This window comes from Stegodyphus dumicola, chromosome 4 (assembly GCF_044657685.1).
Source record: "Stegodyphus dumicola isolate Sdum_Otavi_A_Nest chromosome 4, ASM4465768v1".
NCBI lineage: Eukaryota > Metazoa > Arthropoda > Arachnida > Araneae > Eresidae > Stegodyphus > Stegodyphus dumicola.
Window position 1 is genome coordinate 207,480,973 of NC_140771.1, and position 15,322 is coordinate 207,496,294.

At 30.7% G+C, this 15,322-nt stretch overlaps 1 protein-coding gene across 4 annotated transcripts in view; it reads left to right on the forward strand.

Moving 5' to 3' along the window:
* Positions 1-1,889: 1,889 nt before the first annotated feature.
* LOC118184420 (protein TFG-like) overlaps positions 1,890-15,322 on the forward strand; it is a 50,183-nt gene continuing 36,750 nt past the window's right edge. The window contains exons 1-3 of one of the 4 annotated variants that reach the window (XM_035354089.2): positions 1,890-2,006; positions 3,143-3,396; positions 12,447-12,530. In XM_035354089.2, coding sequence (XP_035209980.1) covers positions 3,174-3,396; positions 12,447-12,530 — 307 coding nt within the window. In that variant the 5' untranslated portion in view covers positions 1,890-2,006; positions 3,143-3,173. Of the gene's footprint in view, positions 2,011-2,108; positions 2,128-3,142; positions 3,397-12,446; positions 12,531-15,322 lie in introns of those variants that run through there. The other 3 variants (XM_035354084.2, XM_035354085.2, XM_035354086.2) reach the window with 3 other exon arrangements.

Genomic DNA, 15,322 nt, shown 5'->3' on the forward strand with positions numbered 1-15,322 from the left:
ATTCTTTTTGTTGGTGAATAACTACTTTGAATGGACATTAAAATCTTTTCTTTTGGAATACCTTGCTGCATCATACCTGCTAATTTAGATTTTTCAGTTTTTGAGAGTGGCAATTTCCCAACTTCATGCCTATGACCAACATGCACTGATTGGTAACTAACTTTAATTTCAAAAATATCCCCGATCTCTTTCTCTGACACTTTTATTTCAGCAGGACATGTTTTCCCTATTTTAATTGAACCTCCACATTTCATGTGACGTATTCTGTCAGTTTTTATTTTACATGAACCACTTCTATTACATAAGAAATAACTACGAATTGTCCCATCTGCCAAACGTTTAGTCGTTCGTTTGGCAAAAAAGGACTGACTACTTTTTTCAACATCTTCTTTCCAATTTTCGAATTCAGATTTAGAATGAAAAATAAGTTCCTGAAAATTTAACCTTATATCTGTATGGACAGAATCTATGTGGTCATGCAACTCTTTCATAGAAGTAAACCTTTCATTACACAGAGTACAATCTCTTTCATTATAAGTTTCCAACTTATGTTCAGAATGAAAATTTCTTATGTGTCTATATAAATTACTTTTAACAGAAAATGAGCAGTCACAAGAAGCACAACAAAACCTAGAACTTATCGATGACATATTAGTATATAAAATATTCTTAGTGTTATTAGTTTAACAACATAAGAACTCTGTAGTTATCAGAAAAATACAAATGGCAATCTAAATAGGAACACTTGAAAAAACAGTAATATTTAGATGATTTTTAAATTGCATCAATACACAGAGTCATTATCATGGTGTGTATATATAAATATGCTGTAAATAGCAGCTGTATAACTTAGCGCATAATATTCATAACAAAAAACCAAAATTATTGTACGGAAATATATATCAATAATGCTGTATTTAAAATCAACCAAGCATAAGAAACAGTTTTGAAAAAAAAAAAAAAAAATAACTTTTCAGTTTCTTCTGTACCTATGAAAAATAAAAATTGGTACTCGAAGTAAGTATTCCCAAACCAGAGTTTTTACATAGAAAAAAAGTTAATTAATGGAAATGTTTGTTACCCAAAAAGTAAAAAATCAAACTTTAATAACGCCCAGTAATTAATTAAGGATAAAAACAGTGCTGAATATATATGCCTTATTACTTCTGAAATAATAATCAAGTTAAGCACGATAATAAACAGAAAATTAACTTGCAAAATCTGAAAGGAAAACCTGAAAAGAATATTGTAAAATCTTAAATTAGCTCCCAGATAAGCAAAAGATATAGTAAATAACTTGTAAATTTGAAAAAAATAATAACTTGTAAAATCTGAAAGGAAAACCTGAAAAAAAATTAACTTGTCAAACCTGTAAAAAATAACTCGTAAATTCTGAAAAGAATATTGTTAAATTTTAAATAACAGCTAAAAGAATATTGTAAAATATTAAATAAGAGCTACAAAAATAAGCAGAGCAAAAGTGCTTTACTTTCGAAGCGCACACCGCAACAGTCAAGAGCAAGAATGAATACCACACTCTCTGCCGGTTTCCCCTCGCCACGATGAACCTTCCACACCCGCTGTTTGAAGTGGACTTTACCAGGCGGCAAAGATCAGAAGGATCTGGTTGGGATTTGAGATTGTAGTAAAGCTTAACCAAAATGGAAGTAGAAGTTACATTACTTACATAAAAAAAACTGTCTATTTACTGCTGCCTAAAAATTTAGAAAATATTTTAATAGAAGGGATTTCTTCTCTCCGGATTACGTTTCAGCTCTTATATTTTAAAGTATATTAATAGTAGATAATAAAGTAAGTATAAAGAAAACCGAATTATACGTGGTACATACTCCTAGTTTAACAATTCAATTATCTGTCTCAAATCATAACGCTTCTCATTGTTTAAAGCTGAAATTACGTGGCTAGACATTACACAACTGTAACTGCGGCTCTATGGCGTGGCCTCGAATTACCCTGTCAGCTGTCACGGAGCCCTAATGTTAGACGTAAGTACGTAATTTCCGTCTATTTAGTTGCAAATTGTAAAACTTTTAACTCTTCGTATGTATTTCTGAGTATAATGATAACTGTACTTCTTTTTATGAAACTTAATCAGATTCCTTATGTGTTAGTAAGCTTAAGTATTGGTATAAATGCCCATCTTATTAGTTTTGCTTATCTCTTTAACCTTTCATTTTATCATTTTTCTGTGAGCTTTTAATTACTTAAATATACATGAATTATTGTAGATGTCATTTTATTAACATTTCCATTTAAGCAGAAGCTATACTTTGTGTTTCAATCTATTTAAATTTAATAGATATTTCACAGTTGTATTTTTTAAACGTTTTTACCGCCTGAATTTGAAAAGATTCCCTTTTTAACTTACCATCTTTCTTAATTAAAATTTCTGTGGCAGATGTTGCAGAAGTAGTAAAAATGTGCATTTATTTTTTATTTTATGAGTTATTTTATTAGAATGAAACATCTATTATTAATTTAGAACTTTTTGCAGTTTTCGTTATATATTAGATTTAATATTTATGAATATATTTAAAAATTAATTTTATTTTATAAATTAATTGAATTTAGTTATATATTTACTTATTTAACTAAATTTGTTTATTGAACAGTTTGAATTTGAACATCTATTTATTACTTGCTTGAAATCAGTTTGATAATTTTATTGATTTAGTATTTGATAGAAATATGATAATTGTTAGATTAATGTTAACTCTTCACAGAGCTCAAGTGAGGTGTATGTGGAAATTGTTTTGATTATTAGTAGATGTGCGTCGGGTGAAACATGACATCTCTTTTTCTAGTTTATAGACTCCTCATTACACCTCCTCTTTAAAGTTACATTAATTTTAGACCCCATTTGAATAGGATCAGTTAAGTTACTCTTAAATGATACAATTATTTGATTATTAGAATATTATGTAACTATTAGTTTCTTTTTTAAATTATTTTATGTTGATCTTCGTAATTTGAAGCCGATTTAAGTATTTATACTATAAACCTTTACGTATTTTTGTGTGGATCAGTAGTTTATTCTAAATTAGATTTTTATATTAATAAATGCATGATTCTTGTAGTCAATCATATATTTTAATTTTGAAGTTTGATTTAATAATTTCAGCTTTAAAGTCTGATCTAGAGGTATCTAAATAATGGCGGTGAATTCATATGGTGGAGGTGGCACAGATGAAGGTTATGCTCAACTGGACTTAAGTGGCAAGCTTATAATTAAAGCACAGTTAGGAGATGATATTAGACGAATTCCAATTCATAATGAAGACATCACATATGATGAACTTGTACTTATGATGCAAAGAGTGTTTAGGGGGAAATTAGATGCAAATGATGAAGTTTTGATCAAATATAGAGATGAAGGTAGGCTGTATTTTTTTTTATTAATTTTTAAGTTAACGTGTATGAAGTTATGTAATTGTATTTGGCAGTTTCCGATTATCTGCCATCTCTTCAAAAATCTGGCAACTTATAAGCAACTTTTTTTTTTTTTGGCAAGCTAATACAGGAAAAGCAGCAGCCATTTATGGCAGCATGCTAAGAATTCCATAAAAGAGCAATGAGTCAATAAATTAAAAAAAAAAGCAAGTAAAGTCCGTACTAAAAAGCTTACCATTTTGAAAAAATTCTTACATAATTTTTTTTTTTAAATAAGGTATTAGAGAAATGCGCTAATTTGGCATCCCACACAAATTTTAGTCCATAAAATTCAATCATTTAAGAAGCACAACTTCATAAAATGTGAATTTTTGCATTCTGTACTGTTGATGAAAATGTCATATTTCTGAAGAAATGCAATATTTCTGTTTTTGTCGTTCAGCAAATTTCATGGTCCCATTATGAGGAAAGAAAAAAGCACTCGATGAAAAAACACACACTAATGGGAAAAGTGATTGTCAAATTTGAAAGTGGAAATTCGCACTTGTAGGTGTCGGGTTTTTATACCTGTGTTGTCAATAAATACATTTTGGCAATGCTGCGAGTTGTCTATTTTAGAAGTATAGTACAAAGTCTGTAATCCGAATGTCCATTATCTGGAATGATCTATAATCCAGACCTCAAAGCCACAAACTTGTATTTTTTTGTATGCTTTATGCATGTGAGCTTAGTGTGAAAAACGAAGCAACTTACATTGAAAGAAATGTGTAAACAAATATTAAGTTTTTTTTTTGTAAATTTTGATAACCTTTAGATCATAATTGCTCTTTATTTCATAAATTAGGTTTCATATTTTTAATTGTATAATTTCTGCATGCCATCTTACAAGATTTAAATTGATAATCTATAAGCTGGAATCGCCGAAGTCCCAAAGTATACAGTACAAAGTCCGTAATCCGTACTCTGATTACGGACATTGTACTGTATATAGCATTGCCTTTTAAATATTTATCAGAACAATGCAGATAATTAGAAAGAATCTAATATCTTTTTATATAATTTTCTTTATTTTCAGAATTATATCTAGATTTTTATGAAAGAAATAAATTCAGTTTTAAAATGTTTTGTATATAAATTTGAAAAGGGTTTATAGTTTCTAAAAATATGTCGGTAAAAGTATATTTTAGGGTACCCCTAGGCGAAACTTGGCGATTTTTGGCGGTACATGAATACCGAGTTTGTGCAATTCTTTGACTTGTTATTTTGGCTTGTGTAGTGGCGATTTTTGAGTCAAAATTCGCCATTACACAAAGCCAAAATAATAAGAGAAAGAAATGCACAAACTCGGTATCCATGTACATATCGACCTATTTTCATTTTAAAAAAAAATCCCAGAATTGTGCACTCTCTTGGCTTTATCCATGTACACATCGACCTATTTTCACTTAAAATCGGAGAAATTCACAAAATAGGCTTTGCTCACTCCTTTGACTTTGTCCATGTACACTTCAAACTATGTTCACTTAAAAAGTCAAAGGAGCAGCCAAAATATATATATATATATATATATAATTTGAATAAAAACTACATTTTAAATCAAAGAATGAAATAACGCAAAAAAGGAAATTCATCTTAGCACTACACGAAGGAAATATCCACTTACCTTATTTACGACTTTACGCGTCTTCAGTCAAACACAATTCCTTAACAGCATCCAAACACTTCCTAAAATTATCTGTATACTAACGTAGCCACATAAAGTCGCAAAAATAAGAATAAAAAATATCCGATGTTCGACCATACGCATTTTCTTCCTCCAAACAGGACACTTAATAATGGCTACTAATTAAACCTTCATTTGCACCCCAGTCAATTAATGCTTTTTTTCCTTTCGTTCCAAATTCTACAGAAACTTCAAATTAATCTTACCACATTCAGCCAATTTATCGTGTAAACCACAAAATAACAACATACTAATCCATCACACACAAGCCCTTATCCAAAATCTGACACACACTTTCCAAATTTTTTCCCATAATTCAAATTCACCACAAGCAATTATGTCATAATAGGGTTTCCATAGCATTCAACTACTCGGGTTGTCATAAATGAGACAACAACTTGGCGATAAATGAAACAATTTTGCGATAATACAAGGGGTCAATTCTAACTAATATGTCAAATATATTTTCAAAAATTATTGGGTGGACTTCTGAGATATGAATATGCATGCACTTGTCTACGTTCTGCATTCAATAAGTGGGAAAGTTTTCTACATTTGTTATATATATATATATATATATATATATATATATATATAATTATATAATATATATATATATATATATTATATATAATTATATAAGTTATATTTGTTATATATAATTGTATAAATTGTAGAGAAAAATCTCCACCTTCATTCCCTAAAATTTTTTGTATTTCCTGCTCTGATTTCATGATAATGGTATGTCACATGAGGCAGCATTTGAACTCAATTATAAACCTATAATCAGTATTGAGAGAAATATAGCATAGGTATTTTAGTGGTATCACATGAGTCATCTTGTATCATTTCAACCATTTATTATTAGCATATGAATTATGTGACTTGTTTAGGCTCATTATTCTTCTGTAAAATTTGAGTTGCATTTATGCAGTGACAACTTATTGTTTTGTATTAATAAAGTAATAAACTTAGTGAGCATGAAATAGATTTTAAAATTTAGCACTAAGAAATTTTCAGTTTATTCCTACATTTTTCAATATGTAGGATTGGGATAAAATTTACAGGTTTTGTGCTTTGAAATTTGTTTTAAGTCAATTGAATCTGGGAAATAAATCTTGTTAAAGATGCTTACTTTTGAGACGCTTGCGTATTATCCAGGCATCCATGAAAGGTGATTACCATCAAATCCTGAAAGTTGGAGATCCCACTAGATTTGTGCCCTTTTGTTTCTGTGGAATTCTGAGCTGCACTTCAGTATGCAACTCTTAGAATAAAATATTCATTAATCTTTTCTGCATATTCCACCAAATAGCCACTGCTGCAGAAATATGTGACCTGCTTAATTTTTGCACTTCTTAAAAAGGAGTAATGGATTATGTTAATAATAATTTTGCATCCTACATACATTGTTTTATTATTGGAATGGTATTATATGAGTGAATTTTAGGTTGATCTTTGGATTATGGTAACTTGGCGATTTTTTGGCGAAAATTTGGCAACCAACTCTGCTACAGCAACCCTCTATTTTTTTTTTTTTTTTTTCTGCCGCCATTTTGTCTTCACGAAGTAAAGACATGTTTCTTTTCTTTTTATTTACTGAACACTTTTTCCAACAATCTACTAGACGAATTACACTTATTTTTATGTAACAAACTTAATCATGACAAATATTAACTGCAAAATTGGGAAAAAGTGCACAATCGCAAACTCCTTGCGCGTTTTTCAGAATAGCACATACACGTAAAGCATTTACACGTCGACTTATTTTTACTTAAAAAAACATCCCAGAATTGCACTAAAATGGCATTGCACACAACTTTATCCATCTCCACTGCTATTTTCTCATAAATTTGCACGAAAATGCAAAAAAATTCTGTGAATCTTTAAACTCGGTAAAAAGCACATATATGAAATTACCTGATCGGTAAAAAGTATATACCCTTTCTAAGGATGAACATTTCCACGTATAAAATAAATAAAATATCCAAAAACTTTTACCTCTAAATTATCTATTATATTATAAACGTCACCAACAAATTCATACCGCAAACATTACAAATGGTTACAAATACTTAGTGTCAAATATTTAAATTATTTCCATGCATGTTTACTTCAACTGAAACGTATACCAAATTCCTACAAACATAAAATTCACAAAATAACTATCATTTAATTAAAATATCAGTAAACCATGTACACGTCGACTTATTTTTACTTAAAACAAAATCCCAGAATTGCACAAAAATGACATTGCGCACACTCTTCACTATATCCATGTACACTGCTTTTTTCTCATAAATTAGAAAAATTTCACGAAAATGCATGAAAATTTTGTGAATCTTTAAATTCGGTAAAAAGAACATATATGAAATTACCTGATCGCCAAAAAGTATATACCCTTTCCTAAGATGAACATTTCCACGTATAAAATAAATAAAATATCCAAAAACTTTCATCTCTAAATTATCTATTATATTATAAACGTCACCAACGAATTTATACCGCAAACTTTACAAATGGTTACAAATACTTAGTGTCAAATATTTAAATTATTTCCATGCACGTTTACTTCCACTGAAACGTATACCAAATTCCTACAACATATAATTCACAAAATAACTATCATTTAATTAAAATATAATTAAATTCAAAAACACTACTTAAAATATAAATAAGCACGTACAATGAATTAATAAAAATTAGCTTACAATCCTAATTAATTTAAACTAAATCATTGCTAATAACAATTTTCCAATAATACCATATAATTTTATTTACTTCTTACATTTAGAACAATGCATAAAATTAATATCCTCAAATAATTAAAAATACTAATCTTCTTCAGAATCTTGATTACGTGGCCGACAAACTTTTCTTATTTCATCCACTAAATAAAAAGCAAGCGTATGTGCGCCTGTTTCAGCATCTTTAAAATCATACTTATAGTTCACAGCAAGGTACCAGGTAAAATAAATAACTTAATAAAGCATCTTTACTTCTATCTCGCACAACCTTAAAAAAACACTTATTACTACCCCTTTCAATCTCATTAAATACCCATTTTGAATTCACTTTAGTTAGGGCCATGGGATCCAAAAATTAACCAACATTGTTTCACGCAACACAGAATAAAGCTAAATACAAAATTGCCAGATTTTTTTCCAGATTTCCCCCCTTTTCCGATTAAAGAACTGTAATGCGTCCATTAATGTCACATGACATATCTCATGATCTCTCATTTCCCTCACACAAAATAATGCGTAATCGGAACTCGGTACTTCTCACATTATTACAAAAGTCCTAGGTAGTAACCTTTATCGCCTCCAAAATGTCGCCAAACTACCAGTTACCATATTCCAAAGATCAGCCGAATTTTATTAAGTTAAATAAGTGTGTTAAGTTATTCATTTCCCACATGCTGATTGGTTCTCAGTCCCCCCCTGATAAATTGTCAGTTTTTTTCATTAATGGTCCTTAAAAGCAAATAATTTTTACATACAAAAAAGTGTGAGAGTCTTGCTATACATGAAATTATATATAGTTTGTAAGATTTTGTTGTGGAAATCATTACATTGATTAGTGCAGGTAAATTATAAAAATAAAAGGACAAAATTAATATAAAAGAGATAAATTGCATTCATAGTTGTGAAGTGATTTATTTGCTTTTCATGCCTGTGTAGCTATAGTAGACACTATTTAATATAATCATTGGATATTATTATTATTGAAATTTCTGCCAATTTGTATACAAAAACATGGAAAATGCATCTTGTATTATTATCAGTTTCTAAATATGATCAAACTGTTGTATAATAATTTTGGAACTACTCTGATATGCGCCCTCAAGTCGCCAAATTTCTCGCCAAATATTTTTGGCGAGAAACTTCACGCTGCCATATTACTATCTAAATTTTTTGTCTACATTTTGAACTTTTAGCCTAAAATGTCTCCAAAAACCAAGGAGGTTAGAATAGAAGGAGGGAGGGTTCGCAATTTCCTCCACTATCGGGGAATGAAACTTCACCGGAATGAAACTTCACCGAAGCGGCGTCCATGTTTGTAACTTCAAAATATTGCATTACGGCAGTGAAACATACGTGTTTTTAAGCTGTTCCGTGCATGTATTTTCCACTAAAAATATGTAAAATTTATAATGAGATCGCTATTGTTAGTTTTTTGTTTTAAAGTTATGAAGATGATATCAGTAATTTACTACGTACAGAACATCATTAAGAAATAGTTCGAAATCTAAATGCATATGCATAACATTAAAGCCTTTAAAAATAATGTTTCTGCATATTTCAAGAATTTGTTTAGGTTTTATTAGCAGCCTGTTGGATGTACTTTCCAACTTTTCCTTTAAGAAGTGGTATTTCTGATTTATTCACAATATTGTAATTTATTAAAGAATCATTTAAAATAATTTTAACCTAAAATTAATAGCAGATAAATATCTAAAAAAATAGTCACAAGTTGCATTTTTTACAAATGAAATAGATTCTTTTCACAACCAACAACCTTCTAACAACAAGAAAATAAATATTAATAAAATAGATTTATGTGAATTCAGTGATTTCAGTTTATGCACGTTTCATATTTATGAATCTCAAAGAAATTGCCTTGAATTAAGCTGAATTACAGAAATATACCTATATTTTTGGATACATCTTTCCACATGTTCAGTTGAGTAAATATTTTACTTACTTTTATCGCTATACTGGTCACAAATTTGTATATTTATGCAAAAAAAAAAAAAAAAATTTTTTAACAACAGAAAAGTTAGTTTATCTTGATCAAATGCACAAATTATATTCCTAACAGTTCACAAAACTTAAAAATGAATAATAATTAATACATAAAGAAAAGCGTTACTTTGTTTAAAACCTTTACAATTCATAAAAATAGTAACAATTGGTGTCTTACTTTTTATGAAAATTATCAAACGAATTACCTAAAACGTTCAAATTATGTAGTTTAAATTCTAGCATACATCATTGTATGGTAAGGAACAAAGGTGCCAGCTATAAACAGAAACATTAAAATGTATTTATTTAACATATTTTGATTATTATTAAGTCCTTTTTTTCACATCTGGAAAGAAAACAACATGACATTGTGATATTTTTTACCTAACTTGTCAAATTACATAAAAAAAAAAAAAAAAAAAAAAAAATCAATACTTACGCGGAAAAGTAATCCCTTTTTCGAAAATCTGTTTGTGCATTCATGTACAACACAAGCTGACATGCTTAAAAAAGAAAAGAAGAAAAAATATTGTAATTACGGACTTCCTTGCACAAGTCACAGCGATAACAGTAACATGGCTGCCAAGCTTCACCGTTTGAGTTGAACCTTCCCTCCTTCTATTCTAATCTCCTTGCCAAAAACGCGGTTTTCGCACATGCAAAAACTACGTTTTGAACACACAATTTAGCTAAAAATCCGAAACAAAAACAAAAAATTTAGATAGCAAAAACGTAAGGTTTCTAACCAAAAATATTTGACAAGAATCCATGTACACAGCGACATGTTTTAACTTAAAAAAAAATCTACGAATTGCACAATGTAGGCAACAAACGAATCTACAAACTACGCACACCTCGCTTTAATAAATTAACATAACAATAAATTTCAAAGAATACCATGTACACAGCGTTCTGTTTAAACTTAAAAAAAATTCTACGAATTGCACAATTTAGGCAAGGAAGGAATCTACGATCTACGCACTCCTCGCTTTAATGAAATAACATAACAACAACAAATTTCAAATAATACCATGTGCACAGGGTTCAGTTTCAACTTTAAAAAACATCTACGAATTGTACAGTCTAGACACTAAACAACAAAATAAACTAAAATAAATTTCAAACAATTTAAAAAAACAACAATAACGACAAATTCATACTAAAGAACCAATGAACATAACATTCTACAAAATAAGAACAAGGATAAAATAAAATGCACTTACCATGAATTAATGCGTTTTCGAATAGCAGAAATATAAATTTCATACCGCCTTTAACATGCCGCCACGTAATCACTATCGTATTTACACGACAGCCAAACACACTATCCAGAAAATTTATACTATGGTTCACAAATAAATAAAATCACAAATCCCTACTTCTATCATGCACTGCCATTAAAAATAATCTCCCAGACCCTCTTTCCACACTTCCAAATACCCACTACCCCTCAACAGGATAGCCACAATCATATTTCCTTTTGCCGAACTTCAATTCAACAACTACCATTTTATCTTTCCCTCCTATCTTCTCAGACACAGAGGCGAACCAACGAGCTCCAGCAAAAGATTTTTCAACGTGAACAGGTTGCCATAGAACACGCAATCGCGCCAAATACCAGCGCAGAACACATATCGCCACATTTGGTGAAATTAGGGCGTATATTAGAGCTGTACCATATATTTTTTTTTTTTTTAACTGGAAGTAAAGCTACCAGATAAGGTCATAATAGATTGTGGAAACTGCCGAGTAACAGAAATATCGCCAAGAAAGATTGAGTTATCAAACAGCTTGGTGTTGATTTTAATCAACTATTTAAAATTCAGCAAAAAGTAGCCTTAGTTTGACATAGATTTGAATGACTGTCGATTTTGATAGTGATCAGATACAGATCCTTCTTCAGGGGCATCCTGAGGAGGGTGGAAAGGTTTTAGGAAACATCTATTCCAAACTAAGGTTGCTTTTTTTGCTTAATTTTACATTGGCATGTTCTCTTTCAGTAAGGGATGCCTTCCAAGTATTATTATTAGCAATACAGCATAGGTCAATTTCCAGAAATGTTATAAAAAGTTGGTAAATGAACTTTTGCATTTAAGAATTATAAACAGTGCACAAACAAATTTGACCTTTTTATAATTAAAAAGCTGTAAAAGGACTATTTATAGATTATTCTGCTTATATTTATATTAAATTAGTTAAATCTGTTTTACTGTTTTTTCCCCCCTCATAGTTAACATTGTCAAAATAGCTGTGGGAAATGTAATCACATTAAATGGCACATACTGTATGTAAATGTGAAATAGATGTTGGCACATTATTAGCAATGACTTAGTTGAAGTGGTTAGTTTATGTGAAAAAAACAATAGAAAAAATTAGATTTGAATAATTTACCACGTAATAAAAAAAGTTTTTTTTGATGTGATCCACATGCCTCTTAACAGGTGCATATCCGAATTTAAGTTCTTTCAGGTGTTTCCACTCTAATTTAACTAGTTTTGATGTTATGTTTGCTGAAATAAAGCTAACGTATAATTCTTTTTTTTTTTTTTTTTTTTTTTTTTCAGATGGTGATCTGATATCAATTTTTGATAGTTCTGATTTATCATTTGCTATTCAGTGTAGCAGAATATTAAAATTAACAATATTTGGTAAGTTTTTATTCTTTAGAAGAATAATTACATTGTATCTTTTAATTTGTGTAGTTAATCATGAAATTAAGATATATTGTGTAATATTTCAGAATTTTTTAGCAAATTACATTAATCAACATTACCAAGAAAAATTCTATTAATTTATGTTTTAAATTCTACTTTTCATGTTGTAGCATATTATGTTTCTTCAAAAAAAAAAAAAAAAATTAACAAAGATACCTTTATTAATTTCCAGTCTTTTTTTAAATCTAAAATCCTTTATATAAAGTATTAAACATATTATTGAATATATGTTGCTGAGCCAAAACATCAGAACCATCTCCACATTTTTTATTGAACTAATCTGGATGATATGGAGTGCACGTGATTAAGTGGGGATGGTATTTAACTGCTGCTGGAGGAGGTAAGGAATTGTTCTTGCACTTCCTTTTACGAGTGATGGGAAAGGCTGCTGATGTAAGCAAATTTGATAGAGGGCAGATTGTAATGGTCCGAAGACTCAGAATGGGTATCTCCGAAACTGCACAACTAATAGGTTGTTTACAATCTGCCATTGCTAGTATTTATGCAGAGTGGATAAATGACAGTGAAACCAACAGTAGACGCCAAGGTATGTGAGGTCCATGCGTCATGAGGGGGGAAAGGATGTCGAAGACTGGTAAAGCAAAATTGCTTGGACTGCTTGGTACAGCAAAATTGGTGCCAAACAGCCGACAGCCCGATATGGTGCTGGTCCAAGTGCAAGTATTCCAGAACGTACAGTTTAATGGACACTGTTTGATATGGGATTGCGCAGCAAACGTTCTACTCGTATGCCTCTGTTGACCAAGCCTCATTGTCAACTATGGCTACAGTGAGTCCCGGAACATCGAGATTGGACCGTGGATAAGTGGAAGACAGATTGGATGAATCAGGATTTCTCATTCATCACATGAATGATTGTGTCAAGGCACTATGTCTTCCAGGTGAACAGCTGCTTCCCTCCCTTGTATAGAAGTCATACACAAGCTGGTGGTGGTTGTATTATCCTTTGAGGGCATTCTCATGGGTGACTCTGAGGCCTGTATTTATGTTAGAACAGTCCATGAAAGATCATTTACACCAGTAGATGCATGTGTCTTCCTAACTGGAAATGGAATCTTCCAGCAGGAGAATGCCCCACTTCACAAGTTTCAAATTGCTTTGTATTGGTTCGAGAAACTAAGGATGAATTTCAGTTAATGCCCTGGCCACCTAGTTCACTGAATCTTAACCCGATAGAGCACATTTGGGATGTCATGGAATGGCAGCTCAGAGCTCAAACACCACCATGTCGAAATATCTCGACTTTGTGCGACTGCTGCTTAGACATCTGTTGTAGCGGTTACAGCTGAAAACATCGCGGCAAAAACATCGCAGACGAAAATGTTGCGGAGAAAACAACGCAAGGCGAAAACGTCGTGCTACAAAACATCGCAAAGAGAAAACATCGCAGTTCTAAAACATCGTGGTACAAAACATCGTCGTCGAAAATAAAGCGGTTCAAAAACATCGCAGTTTAAAAACATCATCGTCGAAAATATCGTGGTAAAAAATAAAGTATCCACAAATCATCGCATGACGATAACATCGCAGACATGCTTTTTTCAGGCATGCTTTAATAAGTGTAAATGGATATTCCCATAATGATTTGTGAGCGCAAGATGGAAAGAAGGATAATTTTTACTTTCGTATTTTTTATTAATTAATAAATTTTTGCTGAGAAAATAAAAAGGAAACTTAAGCATAAAAAATTAATGCAACTTATAGCACTTAATAGAATTTTAAACCGACATAGTTAACTAACAAAGGCCATTAATAAATCATTTTTATAAAGTTTTTACTGGTAATATTTCATGAAAAGTATAATCTATAAGTTACATTTAATTTTCTATGCTTAAGTTTCCTTCTTACGTTTTCAGCAAAAATTTATTAGTTAATAAAATATGTGAAAGTAAAATTTATCCTTCTTTACACCTTGCGCTCACAAATCGTTATGGGAATATCCATTTACAATTATTAAAACCTGAAAAAAGCATGTCTGCGATGTTATCGTCATGCGATGATTTGTAGATACTTTATTTTTTACCACGATATTTTCGACGACGATGTTTTTAAACTGCGATGTTTTTGAACCACTTTATTTTCGACGATGATGTTTTGTACCACGATGTTTTAGAACTGTGCTGTTTTCTCTTTGCGATGTTTTCTCCCACAATGTTTTGTAGCACGACGTTTTCACCTTGCGTTGTTTTCTCCGCGACGTTTTCATCCACGATGTTTTTGCCGCGATGTTATCGGCGGACACCGTTGTAGCCTGTCTCCAGTCATCTACTAAGAACTTAAGAAATCCATGCTAAGGCGAATTGCAGCAGTTTTGCAGGCCAAATGTCATGCAGCACATTATTGAGTAGGTGATCATAATGTTTTGGCTTTTCAGTGTAATTCTTATGCAGTTAGACTCCATACATTGACATCTTTATTGTCAAAGTTATTTGGGGGGATATTCCTATAAATCTTTATATTAAGCATATAATCATATAAAAATATTTAGTCATGTCTGTTAGCTAATAAATTTCAATAATTTTAACTGTATTTATCATCTAGAAGTAGCTCTAATTGTATTTATCATCTCTACTAGGCCTGTGTTCAGAAATGTTCCGTATCATTTAACTGAAAACTTTGCAGAATATGTTGTATTCTTTAAAACATAGCCAGCACAAGTAACATTGCTCGACAGTTGTGATCATCATATTAACAGTGAGCTTCAG